Genomic DNA, 20,874 nt, shown 5'->3' with positions numbered 1-20,874 from the left:
GGGTTCTAAAAACGAGTGTTTTGCCCATAGCGCCCCTATAGGCAAAAATAGGCACAAAAGGATTAGACTAGAGGCTCCAAGAATGCATCATTAAAGTACAAAAAAAAAACTAACCCCGTAACAATACAAATGTCATACTGTAAGCGTCCATTCACAATTCCGCAACTGCTTTGCGGTCTGCAAATTGCAGATCCGCAAAACTCGGACGCCGGCCATGTGCGTTACGCATTTTGCAGAACGCACATGACCGACACTATAATAGAAATGCCTTTTCTTGTCTGTGGCTGCGGACAAGAATAGGATGTTTTTCTTTTGGGCCGTGGAACAGAAGTGCATTGAAAATGAATGGGTTCGAACCCGTTCTGCAAAATTGCATACAGGATGCAGACCCATTTTGCAGACGTGTCAATGGACCCTAATACTGACCTCCTGTGGATCGTCATCCCAAACCATTTAGGCCTCATGCACACGACAGTATTTTTTCACGGTCCGCAAAACGGGGTTCCGTGATCAGTGTCCCTTTTTGTTTCCGTGTGTCTTCCTTGATTTTTGGAGGATCACCAGACATGAAAAGTGAAAAAAAAATCTAAGTCAAGTTTGCCTTGCAAATGATAGGAAAAAAAAACGGTCACGGATCACGGACGCGGATGACAATCTTGTGTGCCTCCGTGTTTTTTCACGGACCCTTTGACTTGAATGAGTCCGCGAACCGTTGTCCGTGAAAAAAATAGGACAGGTCATATTTTTTTGATGGACTGGAAACACGGATCACGGACGCGGATGACAAACGGTGCAGTATCCGAGTTTTCAACGGACCCATTGAAAGTCAATGGGTCCGCAGAAAATCACGCCAAATGGAACAACGGACACGGAACACAACAACGGTCGTGTGCATGAGGCCTAATTTGTCCCATGCACCCTTGTCACCTGCCAGGCACAATTACCATTCCTGCAGTGCTTCAGTACGGACACTAGGTGTCGCTGTGGAATCTGTCCAGTTGTTCTAGTTTCCAACTTTGACCCTTTTCAGTTCTACACAGGAGTGAGTCATAGTTCAGTTTTCAGTTTATAAATATGTTTCCAGTAGGAATAACAAAGGGATGGCAGAGTTGAGGCCTTATGCACACAGCCATAGCCATTTTTGCGGTCTGCAAAGTGTGGATCCACAAAACGCAGATGCCGGCAATGTGGCGTTCCGCATTTTGCAGATCGCTATGGTCCTTCCCTCTGTTAGAACTGCCTATTCTTGCCTGTAAAACGGCCAAGAATGGGTCATGTTCTTTTTTTTGTTGCGGGGCAGCGGAACGGACCTGTGTGTTGTCCGCGTCTTTTGCGGCCCCATTGAAATGAAATGCGGATCGGATGCGGACTAAAACCACGATTGCGTTACTACGGACTTATTTCATTGACTTATTTCATTTCATTTGCTAAAGCAGTCGTGGCAGGCATGATGGATTATCAAAAAAACCTATAACCTCCAGGATGTAAAGCTCCTTCAAGGGTGATGTAAATTTTTAAGGCCAGTGTTTTCTACGGTGGACTCAATATCTGAGATGACGCAACCCCTATAAGTGTGACGTCTGCGCACCTTGTAGCTGGTGTGGATTCCAGGCACCATTTGGCACCAAAGAACTGGTGTAAATGATAAACCCACCTATTGCCCTCGCCCCATTTTTGGGAACTAACGAGGGCGGAATAAAAGGTTTGTGAAAGTGGCATTAAAGATTTTGTAAACCCACGGTTTGTCACATTTTTACCCCAGTTTTTTGGTGTACGGCAGTGATAAAAGACCTCCCCCACTTTGTGTTTCATGAATGCAACCCCAACCACGTTTTCATTCACTGGTCCAGTCCTTCAGATGCTATATGACCACCCCCTTAAATCTTGGGAGACTCGGCCCTCACTCTATGACCTTTGTCTTTGCTTGGAAGCCACGTCCATGGTTTAATTTCCACTCTGATAATCTTGTTCTAGTTCACGTGAGAGGCTGTGGGATGTGCGCAGGGGCGGGCGGGCAGCCTGTGGGATGTGCGCAGGGGCGGGCGGGCAGCCTGTGGGATGTGCGCAGGGGCGGGCGGGCAGCCTGTGGGATGTGCGCAGGGGCGGGCGGGCAGCCTGTGGGATGTGAACTTACACGCTGACCTCTGTATGAACCTCCCGGGAAACACTTGGTGTATAGGAGCAGGTCAGGCATAATAAGTGGTGGAACAGAGGGCAGCGGACAATACATTACAGTCCCTTATGTCACACAGCGAGCAGGGTGGCAGCCACTTCTGCGCTAGAACACGCTTGACACTAGATTTATTTTACTATGAAGGTCTTTTGTCCTTCACCAACCGTTGTCCTTTGTCGGGTTCAATCCTACATCCACATAGAGGGATGAGAATCTACAGTGATGGAGCCTAACCCAGGATGATTTTGTCAGGCCTTTTGAGGCCAGGACATAGATGTCCCCCTTTGCTTCAGTTTGGGGGAAGTGACAACGCCTCTCTAAATCACATTTAAAGGAGTTGTATAGAATATTAAAAAAAATTAAAAATACTTTATACTAAAGAAGCCACTTAGACTGAAAGAATTAAGTATCCGGTACCGGTAGAAGGGTACCTGACCACAGGCGTCATTGTCCTGCATGGGCTGGGGAGCATCTACGCTGGACGAGGGACCAGTGGGCCTCAGTGCTGTTCACTGATGAAAGTCGATTCAGGCTGAGCAGAAATGATGGCCACCAACGATGTTGGAGATGTCAAGGAGAGCGCTATGCATCAGCTACTGCTGTCACCAGACGAGCCTTTGGTGGTGTTAGTGGGGGCCGGTGTGTCTCGTCAATACAGAACTGCCCTACACTTTGTGAATGGTCCAGTGACAAGCCCATACTAGTTAAAGAACATAATTAATCCAGTCATTGTGCCTCTGCATGAACAACACAGGCCTAATTTCACAGACGACAATGCGCCAACTCATTGAGGTCGCATCATTAGGGAACGGCTGCTGGAGACTGGTGGACCTCAAATGGAGTGGCCTGCACCATCTCCAGACCTGAATCCTATAGAAAACCTATGGGATCAGCTGAGTCACAGTGTAGAGGCTCGTAACTCTGTACCCCAGAACCTCAATGACCTGTGGGCCGCCCGTCAAGAAGAGTGGGATGCCATGCCTCAGCAGACAATAAGTCACTTGTAAACGGTATGAGACGTCGTTCTCAAGCTGTAATTGATGCTCACGGCCACAATAGAAGTCTTTGAGACACTGACATTTTTGTGGCGGTATAACCACCAGTGGTGTGGTTTTTGTTTCAATAAATAGTTTGAGATGAGGAAATCACTATTGCTGCTTCTGCTTAAATGCCCGAACTTTTTACATTTTCCATAAATTTCACCCGAAAACCAAATATTCCCTAACTTTTTGTGAGTAGTGTTTTTATATACGGGAAAACATTTTTTTTTTCAAGATTAAAATATATATATATATATATATATATATATATATATATATATATATATATATAATTTTTTATTATTTTGGTTTGCAATTTCGAGTAGAATAAAAATGAGAGAATGATATTATGAACGTATTTTGCATGTATCTCATTGGTGTGGGTCTTCTCTACAGTATAGATAATAACTTAATTGCCTCTATTCCTCTTCTTTTTTTCTTCTTCCCATGGCACACGGCTGTATGCTCGGCCTGTAGCCAATCTGCATTCTTTTGCTGATCGGATGCGGACCCGTTCATTTCAATAGGGCCGCAAAATATGTGGACAGCACAATGTGTGCTCTCCATATGTCCGTTCCTCGGCCCCCGATAGAGCTGTTCTATTCTTGTCCCTTTTTCCAGACAAAAAAGGGAGTAAAAAAAATAAAAAATTGGCGGCATGCACTCTGTCAGTATCTGTGTTCTGTGGATCTGCGATTTGCAGACCACAAAACGGATACGTTCATGTGCATGAACCCTATAGAACCTGGTCTGTCATATATCCTGCAGAGAAGTTGCATGCCGGTCTGCAAAAAATACGGATGACGGCCGTGTGCATTTTGTATTTTGCAGAACGGAACAGCTGGCCCCTAATAGAACAGTACTATCCTTGTCCGTAATACGACAAAAATAGGACATGTTCTATTTGCTTGCGGAACGGAATTCCGGACACACGGTGTACCTTCCATTTTTTTTGCGGACCTGTTGAAATGAAACATCCGAAGTAAATTCGCATAGAACGTTGTTCTAATACTGTACGGAGCAGGAGCTCCGTACAGTATTAGAATGTATTGGCTCTGATGAGCCAAAGTGGTACCTTGGAACCGAACCTGAGTTCGGGAAATGGTTTTTTACAGTACAGATTAATTTATGAAGTTATTAGAAATAATATCTGCTCATCGAAGCCAATACATTGTAATACTTGTAGTATCTCATTCACTTTTTGTGTGTGTATTGTATATAATATATATTAATCGTCTTCTTTGAAGTCCAGTCTGTAGACATATAAAGGGGTTGTCCAATTTAGAAATCATGATTTGCAATGTTGGGGAATTCTGGGTGAATAGAAGGGAGTCCCTCCTTTAAAGGGGGTTGTCCAGGATTTTGAGATTGATGGCCTTTCCTCAGAATGGTGGGGGCGCAACACCCTACACCGCCGCCGATTTTTACACCGATCCATCCATTGAGTAGTGGATGGAGCTGGTAACTGCAGGACTGAGAGCAGCACTACAGTAACAATGGACAGAGGGTGTCGGACCCCTGCTGATCTGATATTGATGGCTTATCCTGAGGACAAGCCCTTTAAGACTCTATCTATTAGCCATAGTGGAGAGCAGCCCTAACCTCTGGCGGTCCCAGTCTGTGGCCCTGCAGGAAGCCAGCACTTGCTGACCGGTTACAGCTGATCGATCGCTGTGGGTTTTGGCAGCCGGACTCCATGTTAACTTGTTTTTTAGGAAACCCATCCAAAAATGATTTTGCAAAGCAGACAAGACCTTTTAACAAATAGGAGGGGGGGGGGGGGGGGGGGGCGCTTCTTTATGGTCCATGCAAATTATACAAATCGTTGTAGACATTTCTTCTGAACACCAATCAGTACATCTCATGCTCCTCATTCTCTCTTCCAGTGAGAACACTTTCCTGTTAACTCCAGAACTTACCCCTCGGAAACTGAGAGCTCTGCCTTTTGACAAAGCGTCAGCCTGTCATTACCATGGACTCGAGTAAGTTCTCCGCACATGTGTGTCATTTCCACATTTGATGTCACCCAGAGCTGCCCCCCCCCCCCCCAAATCAATCCAGTCCTATGGGAGACCCTTATCACTGTCCGAGAATTACTTAAAGGGGTTGTTACTTCAGCACTTGGCATTTATCATGTAGAGAAAGTGAATACAAGGCACTTACTAATGTATTGTGATTCTCCATATTGCCTCTTTTACTGGCTGGATTCATTTTTCCATCACATTATACGCCTCTCTGTTCCATGGTTACGACCAATCCATTACAATCCAGCAGTCGTTGTCCAGAATTTAAGTAATCTGACGACCCCCTTTAAAAACAGCATCTCCCTGATCCATAAGCTAAATCTGATATTGCAAATCGGCCCTGTTTACTAAAGACACTTCCGCTATAGATGACCATTTTCTTTGTAGAATTGTTGCTGTTTTTTCCAGTACCATACCATTGAAGATTATATGCTGTACCCTGTCCTTCTGTAGCATTTTGCATAAACCCTCCTATATAGATGGGTAATCTGTTGTAAGGGGAGATCTGATGGGTAATCTTCATAACAGTAGATTTAGAATTGGTATAACACAGGCATGCCCAACCTGCGGCCCTCCAGCTGTTGCAAAACTACAACTCCCAGCATGCCTTAATAGCTGTAGGTTGCCCAGGCATGCCGGGAGTTGTAGTTTTGCAACAGCTGCAGGTTGGGCATCCCTGGCATGACAGCTGTATTGTTCCATGATAATCCTAGTCATAGATGCCCACAGAAGAGCCTTGCGCTTATCCGCATTAGTCAGACCATCACTGCGGCCAGAGAGCGGAAGGGGCTCATCACATCTGAGGAAGTCAAGCCAAGTTAATTGCTGTGCTAAAGGGCCAGGACAGGAAGGGGAATACCTATAGTGACTTCAAAAAATTATATCCAAAAAACCATCCACCTGTTTTTTTGTAAATCGAAAAAAACATAGAATATTTACATTTACAGAACCCCCTGTTAAAGGGGTTCTCCGGTTTCAGTGATTGGCTGCAGCAGTCGTGTGACGTCACCGCTGCAGCCAGGTACATGGAGCCAGGCTGGGGAACTGGATTGGCGGCGTGGGATCTGCTAGGTGGTTTATTGCAGGCTCATCCCAAGGGTTGTTCATTTTGGTCAGGAAAGCAGACAACCCCTTTAGTATGTCATTGTCTTAGTTTTTTTTTAATCTACATGTAAGCGTCCCTTTAAAGGCTTGCGGTATGTCATGTTCCAGTCCTTCTATTTTACTGTGCATAGCCGTATCCATTTAACATGCCCCTTTTTAATGGATTTTCCCCTGAATATGTTATGGGGTGTCAGTAGGAACCCCACAGATCACTAGTATTAAGGCTGCAGCACTAATAAAACACACCAACTGATTTGTTCTAAAGGTCGTGGGGGTCCTGCCGTTCAGATCCCCAATAATTGGGCATATCCAGCACCTTAAACCCCATAATCGCCGCTACGAAGTCTTTTTACAGCGGTCATTAATGGCCTAGATTGAGTCTGTGGGTGAGGAGCTCGGCGGATAGATGACCAGGCTGTGCGAAGAGGAGGCAGAAACCGTATTTGCAGTTTTTTTTCGCCCTGATCTCTCCAGACACAGCACTCATGTGATTAATGTGCAGTGGGGACACGGTGACATTGGGCCCTGTGATCACTGTGACAGGTCACATAAGTGCCGCTGGCATGTCTGCGGCAGAGACGATGGTCACTTGTCAGGGCTGTTTTTCTGCTACCTTCCAGTTATGCAGGAATAGCTCAATAAAATAAACTGAGAAAATAGGCAAACAGTCAAGTTTCTCAAAAGGTCTAAAATAAAAAAAAAACAAAGCACCCCCTATCATACAATGCCCTGCCCCCGACATAGTGACCCTGACTAGGTCATGTCATATACCAAAATAACCGTACACAATGGGAGAAATAAAGACTGTGGAGCTTCTTTGTAACCGTTTCTTTTCCTCCCTTTCAGATATTGCCTTGATAACAGGAAAGCTCTGGATCGGGACGTAGGATTTTCAGAGCTTCAGTCTCGTCTGATTCGCTATGAAACCCAGACGACCTGCACACGAGAGTGCTGTCCTATCCCTTTTGCCCTGAGCCCTCTTCCATCTCCTGCGGTTCTCTCTGAGCCAGGAAGTGTTCCAGATGGAGAATCCTTGCAAGGCGCTGACCCCCTGAGGCTGAAGCGCCGTTCCCGGGACTTAGATGGGTTAATTGCAAGCAAAAGGTGCAGTTTTTATTTATTTATTTTACTAGTATTTTAGATTATCCATAGTATTTCATGGGGTTTTCCACGAGTTAGGGCTCATGCACACGACCATTGCCTGTCTTGTGGTCTGCAAAACGGGGATCTCGCCCGTGTGCATTCCGCATTTTGTGTAACGGAACGTCCATAGAACGGGTCCTATCCTTGTCCATAATGCGGACAATAATGGGACATGTTCTATAATTCACTGAAGTGATCGAATACGGTCCAACAAAATACATTCATGTGTATGAGCTCTAAAATATTGATGACCTATCTTCCGGGTAGGTCATCAACATTTGGTGGGTGTCCGCCTGCCACCGACCCCGCCAATCAACTATTTGAAGAGGCCGCAACTCTCTGGTGAGCACCGAGCCTCTTCCTAGGGCAGTGATGTCACATTCATCAGTCACATGACCTAGGCGCAGTTCAGGCCCATTCAAGTGAATGGGCTGGGGCTGCTGTACCGAGCACAGCCACTATATGTCTGGTGCCGTGCTTGAGCTGACCCCCTGATCTCTAGAATGAGGAGTGGCACACAGCTGGCAGCGCATGCACGGGCACTTACCATTAATGTGAAGCTAGTTGTGAGTGTTGATGCATTTTATGTTTGTCTTAACTCCAGGCTCGCTAAATCTGAAAGCTCGGACTCTCTGCTGTCCATTGCTAGTGAAAGCAGTGGCCCTAATGCAAGCACCAAAGTGAGCAGGCCTCGATCAGAAAGGGTAGCGCCAATGTCCTCCTCAGTCAGACCGACCTCCAGAGATCGGGGCACATCTTTAAGCAGCAATTCGACCCAGCCACAGCAAAGTACGAATCCTAATACAGAGGTCAAGGAGTCCAGGTCTCAGAAACACAATCGGGTAAGACCCCCTGGTTGGCCGTGCTTGGTTGATATGGTAACTTTTGAATGTTCTTTTTATTTATAGCTTTTATAGCTTTGTAAATGGTCAGAAGATTAACTGCACCAGCGATCCAAAGGTAATTGTCATACAGCTTTATATCTTTTTTGTTGGTCAGGCCAAAGGATTGTCTTGTAGAAAATCTTATCGCGAATAGAGTAGTGGGGTCAGCTCTTTCTGCAGCCAGAGAGAGGTTTGCGGGAGTAAGGAGCACAAGATTGACGATCTCCTGGAATACATATATGTATAGAGAAAAATATTTTTCTCTCCTTTACTTCTCCTCTCAATTTTTTATTGCGCCATGCCCCTCACCGGCCTTCCCTTCTACCTTAGTCCCTGGCTTCTGCCGGGACTAGGCCGCATCTTCTCTGGCCTCAGGTCCCAGGTGCGCCTTTTGCCCCGTTTTTTCCCCCCTCCCTGAGCGTCTCTCCTCCTCAGGAGCCCCCCACGCCTGTTTTTTCTTTCTGGAGGGCCCTCGGCTTCCCGTGGTTCCGTCCCGCTGATGGCTGACTTTCTCTGGCTGCTCCATTAATCGAGGCCCTGGCCTTTACCTTGACTAGGCTGCATCCTCTCCCACCCCCTTCTGGCTTCCCAGGCTTTTTTTTCCTGGCCCCTCCCCGCTCCTCTTGGCTTTTGGGAGGGGTTTCCTTCCCCCTATCTCATTCAAGCGCGGGCTTTAGCCCTGTGGGCGGAGTTTTCACTTAACTCCGGCTTTAGGGCCTCCATCTTGCCAGCATCAAGGATCATCGCATACAGCTTTCCTGCACGCTTCTGCGGCTGCTGCAGCACCCCTTCGGTGACACAGCACCCCTGCATGGAGACGGCACCTGGGGTCCGGTAGGACAGCCTCCGGCTGACTGTTTTTCTTTTTTTCCGGCTTCCAGGCTGGCAATGCTGAGAAGTCCCCCATTCACAGCCCACCTTCGGGGTCGCCACGTATTTTTCGTGCGCCAGTTGCTGTAGAAAGTCGCCATGTGGTCAGCCTGACCCTGTTTGTGCGCAGTGCCTGCCCCCCCCCCCCTTCTGCGTAGGCCCCTCCTGAATGGGTCCCTTCTCTGTCCCAGGCCATAGGGAATCTAGCCCTACCCTCCCAATCTATGTTGGAGTTGCTGGACCACTTGCCTGTCCAAATGTGGCTGCCTCTGCTTCCCCAGGGACTCCTCTGCTAACGGGGTATGCTCACGCTCAGACACCAGAATCCCGTAATCGACCTCGGGTTGTCTCAACTAGGTCCTGCTCCTCCTCTGTGTCCTCGGGTCACTTCCAGGACAAAAATCAGTGCCCTCATGCGGCAGCATAGGCCCCCCTTGGGAGTCCTTTGCTTCCTGCTTTGGTCCATATCAGGGGGCAGAGTCCAGTAGCGGCCTAGGGTCTCCCATCATTTTCTCCCCTGGTTTCCTCCCAGGACGGGACTAGCACTGGGGGAAACGCCTCGGGTTTCTCCTGCCTCATCGGGGGACTCCTCTGCACAGAGTCTGACTCGGAACAGAGCATCAGGCGGTCTTCCACCATACAGAATCTCTTAGGTGGTCAAAGACAAATGTCTGCTGAGGAACCTCTCCTCCCCAGGGTTGGTACCCCCTTTAGTGGATTTTCAGATGGCACTCCCCTGGTTGCACAGGTAATTATCCACACAGGTAAGTCAGCTTGCTGCCTCTCCAGTAGGTGGTGCTTTACCCGCCACCATGTTCAGCACGCTGGCACACCTATGTGGTGTCCCAGGTACGTACTCCTTCCCCTTCACAGGGGGGTACTCGTACCACTGCCAAATGCTGTATCTGGCAGACTTTCCTGGTTCCAATCTATCTCCTTTTCAGCTGGAGTAATTTCACTATTTCCAGGGGGCTATATTCAACACACCCTCCTAGTCGGAGAGAGTTCCAGGCCACCGTATTACTTCTCCAGACGCTGTAGCAAATACACCTGTCTGGTTCTAGTGTGCATCACGCAGTCATAGAACTCCTTTATCAAGCGGAGTATTTATACCAGTTCCAGATGCTGTAGCTATGTCTCCACTCCCATTAGTGTGCATCATGCAGCCAGATTACTCCTATTCTCAGGCAGAGTATTTGTAGTATCTTCAAGTGCTGTGCTCTATTGGTACAATCTGTGGCCCATACGGGTCCTGCATTGCCCTTTTTCCCCTCCCCACGACAGCACCACAAAGAGAGAGGGATCCACCCCCAGGGACAGGAAACCTACAGAATAAAAAGGTGGCGCCTCTCTACCCCATCCGTGGTTTCCTGTCCCTGGAGTGGGAGACCTACAGTTTCTTTTTCAGGTTCCTTACCGTCGGTCTAGTGTTCCTAGGGAGGCCCTAGAGAGCTGGCGGTATACTGCCGGGGTCCATCGCACTGCAACGGCGTGCTGACAGGACCCTAGGATATGGAGGTGCTCCAGGGGCCCTCCGTATCTTGCGGCAGTTCTTGGCGGGGTAACTTTCGGGGAAAGCTCTGACCCGCAGGAAGCTCAGCTCTATCTCCACTCTGGACGGACACTGGAGGAGCAAACGGCTCTTGGTCATCCTTGAATGAAGGCTCTGACACACAGCCTTTCTATGGGACCAGAGCGGCTACTTCCGGGTCGGCGCACACTGTGTGACGTACTTCCGGAAGCACAATGCTGCGTATCCCTGCAGGATAGAGCATCCAGTGGTGATCCAGGTACTCTGCCAGGACTGGGCCATGTAACTCTGCGAAAACAAAGCAGAGAGGCAGTAACAACAATGCGAGCACTCCATCCATTAAATGAGGTAACGCGGCTGTGCAGAATACAGCAGTACTTTTATAGGGTTGACAAAGAACAAACCGAGCATGATAGCCAACAACCTGCCCATGGCGGAGGGAGTGTGGTTGTCTGGTGCATAACAGGACTGAGAAGTCCTGTTAAATAGTGCGTCAAGCAATAAGTAAAAATCATGCCTAGTACAGGGGGCAATGAGAAGACTTGGGGCACTCAGAGGGCCTGGTTCAGGAGGTACTGCACCGCTGTCGGATCTGAACAGGCCAGCCATATCCTGGATCAAAAAATTGCAACTCTACATATGGTTGCCAGTTACATACTACAACCAGGATGGTTTGTCAGATACAGCGCCTTGAGATAGTACAAGTACACAGCCGAGGACGACGGTAATGGGTGCCAGATGCATACTAGAACCAGAACAGAGTGATAGATACAGAGTCTGGGGATGGTACCATCACTCTGCATGAAGAGGGGCCACAGGACTGCCTAGCACCCATCAAGGAGGAAGGGGAGAGGGAAGAGAAAGAGGTGCAGAGCTTTCTATTAGCGCGAAGAAGTTCCTTGTCGGACAATCGCCTGCTTCTATATCACAGCAGGTCCTACTTCACCGTCCCTGCCGCTCCAGAGGCTTTTTAAATTCTGCAGGACCGGGTTCCTTTGCTTCCAGGCCTTATGGTATCGCCTTCCTTTTGCCGCGTGTCGGTCCACTGGGTCTTCCTTGAGCTTGTCTCCCGGAAGTTTTTTTTTAGGTTCAGTTTTCTCTCCCGCCTGGTCCCCTCAGTCTAATTTTTCTTGTTGGGTCTGTCCTCTTAGAGAACCTCCTCCTGCAGCATCCTTCTATATGCAGAGCGCTAGGTCATTACCAACAGACGCCTTCCAGTTATGCTCTACTGTGTATTCTGGAGGAGCCCTGGCTCTTCCAGATCCTTCCTCTGGCTCTCTAGTGCACACTTGTTCAACTCTTGGTTCTTGCGCAGGACATCTAGCCCTGCTCCCTATTCTCTAGCTTCTTATTTTTTCCCACCTTGGGTGGAGCTGGGTGTTTCCCCTTGTTCCCTGCTTGCATATGGCCTTTTTTTCCCAGGCACTTGTCCTTGGGATCCTGGCGGTCTCCCATAATTTTTTTTTCTTTGGACTCTTCCTGGTCCTGGAGCCTCTCGGCTCACTTCCTTAGTTTTCTATCATTTCATGCTATGGCCTCTCCTGGTCCTGTTGGGTCACATGGTTCTCCTGCACCGTTGCACCCAACTTTTTGCATGAGATTTCCTTCCCAACCTCGGGGACTGCTTTGGGATGTCCCATGGTGCTGTGTCCCCCAATGACATTAACGATAAAATTTGTCCCCCATTAACAATTCATTGGGGGACACAGATCCCACCCTTTGTTTTCATTCTCTTTCTGTCACCAGCTGCTCTTCTTTCCTCCCCCAGTCCAGGACATGTTGGTTCTTTGCTTTTGTTTCTCTCTCCTACTGCTATTGGTACAAACTGATTAGCCTAGTGTCTGTGGAGAGGGTATAGCCCACTTTTTGATATCTAGTGTCACCTAGTGGTAGCTGGACGTATACCCATGGTGCTGTGTCCCCCAATGAGAAATGGATTTTATGGGGAGTACAAAAATCCAATTTTTGTTTAGCGGTACATGTAAATGATTTTGGTAGTATATTTAACTTTCTGGCGCTAATAAAGTAAACATCCATTTTTTGGGGGGTTCTTTTTGGTAATTTTTTTTAATATACCGTTTTACATATCCTGTTGAATTTCTCAATCTCAAGGAAATTGTAATTTGTACTAAATTGCTTTTTTTTTTTTTTTTGTGTGGACTTTTAACATTTTTTATAATTAATTATTCCTTTAAAGGGACACTGACAGGCCTTCTGAGCATAGTTAGCTCTTTATATGCCCCCCTAGGTCTTATAATAAGTTCCCAATTCATATAAGTATTATCCCTGTGCGCATTATAAAACGTTAAAAATAATCTTTATAATCACCTCTCCTTTCTGCCCAAGGGGCGTTCTTTGTGGCGCATTTGTGCCCAGCCGCGTCCCAACTGCCGGGTCCTTAGACACGCCCATCTCATTAGTATTCACTTCGCTGGGCGGTATTTCTCAGTCCCCGACATTCGGAGATCATGCGCATGCGCCCGGCACCCTCGCTCGCCGGGATCACATTGCGCCAAGTGAATACTAATGAGATGGGCATGTCTAAGGACCCGGCAGTTGGGACGCGGCTGGGCATAAATGCGCCACAAAGAACGCCCCTTGGACAGAAAGGAGAGGTGATTATAAAGATTATTTTTAACGTTTTATAATGCGCACAGGGATAATACTTATATGAATTGGGAACTTATTATAAGACCTAGGGGGGCATATAAAGAGCTAATTATGCTCAGAAGGCCTGTCAGTGTCCCTTTAAAGGGATCTGTCACCAGCAGTTCTATGATAAACCACACTGTCTTGTAGGGCCAGCTCAGCTGAATGTAATGATACCTTTTACTTAGCGTTGAGTTACATCCTTCTGGAGAAAACTTACTTTTAATCCATGTATAAATGAGCAGTGAAGTGCACTGAGGGTGGGCCCACGCTACTGTGTGCACCCTTGCTCCTCCTGCTTCCTCTGCCAGACCCTTCATCTCCCTCCCCCCCCCCCCCCCCCCCAGCCCAAGATAGCAGGAGGATAGCGACCGATAATACAGGATATATATTTTTATACCTTTTTATAGATGTATACACAGAAGGTAAGTACCGTATTTTTCGCTTTTATAAGATGCACTGGACTATAAGAAGCAGGACAGGTTTAGACAACGGAAAATTAGAAAATAATATTTTCTAGGTCCTCTTTGAGGTAGTCAAGGTCAGTAACTTTTAGATTGTAGCGTGGGGAGGAGGGGGAATAGTTTTTGTCAGCTCCTGCTGACCATTGTAACAACCAGCAGTGGGGCATGTGGCCAACTCATTAAATGTAACAATCCAAATAAATGTGTCTCCTGTCATTGCTCTGTTGTGTCCGGCCATGCTTCTTGCGCTGCTGGATTATTTTTGAGTATTTGTCTGCTGTTCACCCACACAATTCTACTATATGTGTGTGTGTGTGTGTGTGTGTGTGTGTGTGTATGTATATATATGTGTGTATATATATATATTTATATATATATATATATTATATTATATTATATTATATTATATAATTATAATTAGTATATGCAAAGTTTTGGCAGCACTACTGAGCCCGAAAAACAATTGGGAAAACCATAACAAACCTTAAAAGGTGGCGGTGGTGCAAGCAGATGAGGATTTTGGCTAATGGTCCCAGCGTCGGATAAATACAAAAAAATCCACAGCACTCGACATTGTAGAAAATCCAGTGATGGTTTTATTCACAAAACAGCAAGGTGATGCAATGTTTCGACCTTCCTCGGTCTTTTCCATTGCTTAGTTTTTCGGAATATCTCAGGAACGGTACGCCATAGAGAGCTGAGATCCAGTCTAAAACCTTCCCGGACACCTGATGTACCTGCGTGCCAAATAAAAACTCGCATTTCGCTGCACTAGTGCTGTATAGTTCTTCTGTTTTGGCTCCTCCCATTGATGACATTATCAAAGGTCCTTAAGATGTACTTGGAGTTTTCCTTTCAGAGCAGCTGTTGGATTTTCCTCCTCATGCGCTCTCCTACTGCCGGCGATCACACAGGTAGGTGTCGGCAGGGAGAGAGAGAAGTGTGTGCAGATGCACAGCTCTCACTGATCGGCTAGCGCGCTGAATGTGCGCTCTGCCAGGTCATTAAAGGGGTTATCTCATCTTAGACAATGGGGGGGGGGGCATATGGCTAGGATATGCCCCCATTGTCTGATAGGTGCGGGTCCCACCTCTGGGACCCGCAGCTACAAGGAGAACGGAGCAGAGAAAGTTGAGGAGGGCGCATGCGCAGCCGCCCTCCATTCATTTCTATGGAGCTGCCGAAAATAGCAGAGCGCTGGCTCGGCTATTTCCGTCGGCCCCATTGATGAAAAAAAGACGGGGAGCTGCGTCTGGTGGTGGACGGACCCCGGGAAACCCGGGGTCCTCCAGCCACAACTCTCCCCGGCTCCGTTCTCCTTGTAGAGGATGTGGGACCCGCACCTATCAGACAATGGGGGTATATCCTAGTGATATTCCCCTATTGTCTAAGATGGGATAACCCCTTTAACCTCCTTAGTGGTAATCCCGAGTGTGGATCGCGGTCACATTACACTGAAAGCAGCGGTAGCCCCGAGCTACACTCGGGACCACCATGAGTTAATTTGAATGGCGCAGGGATGGATGTGGGCAGCACACAGTGTGCTGTCCGCATCCGCATTTTTGGAGCGCGGCGCAAACTTCCGGGTATAAAATTTAATGAAGATATCGTACTGCCAGGGATCTTCCTGACTGCCAGCAAGATATTTTTTTTCTTGCTAAAAAAAAGCGTCTTATAAAGCGGAAAATACGGTAGTTTACATGAAAATGCTGTGACAGTCCAGAAAAAAAAAAATACCTTGTTGGGAATAGTCCTACCAAGCAATGTAGCTGAGCTCCTCCAATACAGAGGAACAGTTCTTATTACTACATTACACGTAGCGAATGCAGAGAAGGGCGTCCTACTAGCCTTTTATAATGCCCACTTTGGACTGACTTTATTGATGACGGATTCAGGAGATCAAGGAGGAAGCAGCTGCCCCCCTATTAGTCAAAGATAACAGGAAATTATATATATATATATATATATATATATATATATATATATATATATATATATATATATATATATATATATATTAATATTACAGTGGATATAAAAAGTCTACACACTCCTGTTAAGGGTCCATTCACACGTCCGCAATTTTGTTCCGCATTTTGCGGAACGGAATTGCGGACCCATTCATTTCTATGGGACAGCATGATGTGCTGCCCGGATCCGGAATTGTGGGTCCGCAATTCCGATCCAGAAAATTATAGAACATGTCCTTTTCTTGTTCGCAATTGCGGACAAGAAAAGGCATTTTCTATTAAGTGCCGGTGATGTGCGCACCGCAAAATGCGGAACGCACATCGCCGATGTCCGTGTTTTGTGGATCCGCAAAACACACATGGACGTGTGAATGCACCCTAACTCAATTGAAAAACAAAACTGAAATCTTTTAGGTAGAGGGAAGAAAAAAATATAACCATAAAATAATATTGTTGCATAAGTGTGCACACCCTTAAACTAATACTTTGTTGAAGCACCTTTTGATTTTATTACAGCACTCAGTCTTTTTGGGTATGAGTCTATCAGCATGGCACATTTTGACTTGGCAAGATTTGCCCACTCTTTGCAAAAACACTCCAAAGCTGTCAGATTGCGAGGGCATCTCCTGGGCACAGCCCTCTTCAGATCACCCCACAGATTTTCAATCTGATTCAGGTCTGGGCTCTGGCTGGGCCATTCCAAAACTGTAATCTTCTCCTGGTGAAGCCATTCCTTTGTTGATTTAGATGTATGCTTTGGGTCGTTGTCATGCTGAAGGATGAAGTTCCTCTTCATGTTCAGCTTTCTAGCAGAAGCCTGAAGGTTTTGTGCCAATATTGACTGGTATTTGGAACTGTTCATAATTCCCTCTTTAACTAAGGCCCCAGTTCCAGATGAAGAAGAACAGCCCCTTGGCATGATGCTGCCACCACCATGCTTCACTGTGGGGATGGGGTTCTTTTGGTGATGCGCAGTGTTGTTTTTGTGCCAAACATATCTTTTGGAATTATGGACAAAAAGTTCAACCTTGGTTTTATCAGACCATAACACCTTTTCCCACATGCTTTTGGGAGACTTCCAATCTCAAATGGATTTTCTGCGACTGTCGCGTCGCAGCATGTCGCAGTGCGACACCATAGTCTGCCATTATAAAAATTGTCGCACGACATTAGTGCAACAAAATGTCGCGCGACAAATGTCGTCGTGTAGACCTTAACCACTTGCCGCAACTGTAGCGCCGAAAGGAGTCATCGCGGCGGCTCCCCCAGGCTACGCTAACGCCGATTGGCGTCATCTCGCGTGAGCCGAGATTTCCTGTGAACGCGCGCACGCTCACAGGAACGGAAGGTAAGAGAGTGGATCTCCAGCCTGCCAGCGGCGATCGTTCGCTGGCAGGCTGGAGATGTGGTTTTTTTTAACCCCTGAAAGGTATATCAGACGCTGTTTTGATAACAGCGTCTAATATACCTGCTACCTGGTCCTCTGGTGGTCCCCTTTGTTTGGATCGACCACCAGAGGACACAGGTAGCTCAGTAATATGTTGCACCAAGCACCACTACACTACACCCCCCCCCCCTGTCACTTATTAACCCCTTATTCACCCTTGATCACCCCATATAGACTCCCTGATCACCCCCCTGTCATTGATTACCCCCCTGTCATTGATTACCCCCCTGTAAAGCTCTATTCAGACGTCCGCATGATTTTTACGGATCCACTGATAGATGGATCGGATCCGCAAAACGCACACGGACGTCTTAATGGAGCCTTACAGGGGCGTGATCAATGACTGTGGTGATCACCCCATATAGACTCCCTGATCACCCCCCTGTCATTGATTACCCCCCTGTCATTGATTACCCCCCTGTAAAGCTCTATTCAGACGTCCGCATGATTTTTACGGATCCACTGATAGATGGATCGGATCCGCAAAACGCACACGGACGTCTTAATGGAGCCTTACAGGGGCGTGATCAATGACTGTGGTGATCACCCCATATAGACTCCCTGATCACCCCCCTGTCATTGATTACCCCCCTGTAAAGCTCCTTTCAGATGTCCACATGATTTTTACGGATCCACTGATAGATGGATCGGATCCGCAAAACGCATACGGACGTCTGAATGGAGCCTTACAGGGGCGTGATCAATGATTGTGGTGATCACCCCATATAGACTCCCTGATCACCCCCCTGTCATTGATTACCCCCCTGTCATTGATCACCCCCCTGTAAAGCTCCATTCAGACGTCCGCATGATTTTTACGGATCCACTGATAGATGGATCGGATCCGCAAAACACATACAGGCGTCTCCCTGGAGCCTTCCAGGGGGGGTGATCACCCCATATAGACTCCCTGATCACCCCCCCTGTCATTGATCACCCCCCTGTCATTGATCACCCCCCCTGTCAGGCTGCATTCAGATGTCCGTATGATTTTTACGGATACATGGATCGGATCCGCAAAACACATACGGACATCTGAATGGAGCCTTCTAGGGAGGTGATCAATGACAGGGGGGTGATCACCCCATATAGACTCCCTGATCACCCCCCTGTCATTGATCACCCCCCTGTAAGGCTCCATTCAGACATTTTTTTGGCCCAAGTTAGCGGAAATTATTTTTTTTTTCTTACAAAGTCTCATATTCCACTAACTTGTGTCAAAAAATAAAATCTCACATGAACTCACCATACCCCTCACGGAATCCAAATGCGTAAAAATTTTTAGACATTTATATTCCAGACTTCTTCTCACGCTTTAGGGCCCCTAGAATGCCAGGGCAGTATAAATACCCCACATGTGACCCCATTTCGGAAAGAAGACACCCCAAGGTATTCCGTGAGGGGCATATTGAGTCCATGAACGATTGAAATTTTTGTCCCAAGTTAGCGGAAAGGGAGACTTTGTGAGAAAAAAATAAATAAAATCAATTTCCGCTAACTTGTGCCAAAAAAAAAAAATTCTATTAACTCGCCATGCCCGTCATTGAATACCTTGGGGTGTCTTCTTTCCAAAATGGGGTCACATGTGGGGTATTTATACTGCCCTGGCATTCTAGGGGCCCTAAAGCGTGAGAAGAAGTCTGGGATCCAAATGTCTAAAAATGCCCTCATAAAAGGAATGTGGGCCCCTTTGCGCATCTAGGCTGCAAAAAAGTGTCACACATCTGGTATCGCCGTACTCAGGAGAAGTTGGGCAATGTGTTTTGGGGTGTCATTTTACATATACCCATGCTGGGTGAGATAAATATCTTGGTCAAATGCCAACTTTGTATAAAAAAAAATGGGAAAAGTTGTCTTTTGCTGAGATATTTCTCTCACCCAGCATGAGTATATGTAAAAAGACACCCCAAAACACATTGCCCAACTTCTCCTGAATACGGCGATACCACATGTGTGACACTTTTTTGCAGCCTAGGTGGGAAAAGGGGCCCACATTCCAAAGAGCACCTTTAGGATTTCACAGGTCATTTACCTACTTACCACACATTAGGGCCCCTGGAAAATGCCAGGCCAGTATAACTACCCCACAAGTGACCCCATTTTGGAAAGAAGACACCCCAAGGTATTCCGTGAGGGGCATGGCGAGTTCCTAGAATTTTATATTTTTTGTCACAAGTTAGTGGAAAATGATGATTTTTTTTTTTTTTTTTCTTACAAAGTCTCATATTCCACTAACTTGTGACAAAAAATAAAAACTTCCATGAACTCACTATGCCCATCACGAAATACCTGGGGGTGTCTTCTTTCCAAAATGGGGTCACTTGTTGGGTAGTTATAGTGCCCTGGCATTCTAGGGGCCCAAATGTGTGGTAAGAAGTTTGAAATCAAAATGTGTAAAAAATGACCAGTGAAATCCGAAAGGTGCTCTTTGGAATATGGGCCCCTTTGCCCACCTAGGCTGCAAAAAAGTGTCACACATCTGGTATCTCCGTACTCAGGAGAAGTTGGGGAATGTGTTTTGGGGTGTCATTTTACATATACCCATGCTGGGTGAGAGAAATATCTTGGCAAAAGACAACTTTTCCCATTTTTTTTATACAAAGTTGGCATTTGACCAAGATATGTATCTCACCCAGCATGGGTATATGTAAAATGACACCCCAAAACACATTCCCCAACTTCTCCTGAGTACGGCGATACCACATGTGTGGCACTTTTTTGCAGCCTAGGTGGGCAAAGGGGCCCATATTCCAAAGAGCACCTTTCGGATTTCACTGGTCATTTTTTACAGAATTTGATTTCAAACTCCTTACCACACATTTGGGCCCCTAGAATGCCAGGGCAGTATAACTACCCCACAAGTGACCCCATTTTGGAAAGAAGACACCCCAAGGTATTCGCTGATGGGCATAGTGAGTTCATGGAAGTTTTTATTTTTTGTCACAAGTTAGTGGAATATGAGACTTTGTAAGAAAAAAAAAAAAATCATCATTTTCCGCTAACTTGTGACAACAAATAAAAAGTTCTATGAACTCACTATGCCCATCAGCGAATACCTTAGGGTGTCTACTTTCCGAAATGGGGTCATTTGTGGGGTGTTTGTACTGTCTGGGCATTGTAGAACCTCAGGAAACATGACAGGTGCTCAGAAAGTCAGAGCTGCTTTAAAAAGCGGAAATTCACATTTTTGTACCATAGTTTGTAAACGCTATAACTTTTACCCAAACCATTTTTTTTTTTTACCCAAACATTTTTTTTTTATCAAAGACATGTAGAACAATAAATTTAGAGAAAAATTTATATATGGATGTCGTTTTTTTTGCAAAATTTTGCAACTGAAAGTGAAAAATGTCATTTTTTTGCAAAAAAATCGTTAAATTTCGATTAATAACAAAAAAAGTAAAAATGTCAGCAGCAATGAAATACCACCAAATGAAAGCTCTATTAGTGAGAAGAAAAGGAGGTAAAATTCATTTGGGTGGTAAGTTGCATGACCGAGCAATAAACCGCTAAAGTTGTGGAGTGCCGATTTGTAAAAAAGGGCCTGGTCTTTAGGGGGGTATAAACCTGTGGTC

General features: G+C 46.4%; 1 protein-coding gene across 1 annotated transcript in view; it reads left to right on the top strand.

Annotated features, from left to right (window-relative positions):
• The window catches only part of LOC121001089 (MDM2 binding protein), a 92,970-nt gene that overhangs the window by 59,505 nt on the left and 12,591 nt on the right, over positions 1-20,874 (top strand). Inside the window, exons 17-19 of the mRNA XM_040431998.1 lie at positions 5,100-5,195; positions 7,188-7,445; positions 8,089-8,326. Of these exons, the coding sequence (XP_040287932.1) occupies positions 5,100-5,195; positions 7,188-7,445; positions 8,089-8,326 (592 nt within the window). The remainder of the gene's footprint in view (positions 1-5,099; positions 5,196-7,187; positions 7,446-8,088; positions 8,327-20,874) is intronic.

The sequence above is a fragment of the Bufo bufo genome, chromosome 5 (genome assembly GCF_905171765.1).
Source record: "Bufo bufo chromosome 5, aBufBuf1.1, whole genome shotgun sequence".
Lineage (NCBI taxonomy): Eukaryota > Metazoa > Chordata > Amphibia > Anura > Bufonidae > Bufo > Bufo bufo.
Note: the sequence above shows the minus strand (reverse complement) of the source record. Positions and strands in the feature narration are given on the sequence as shown.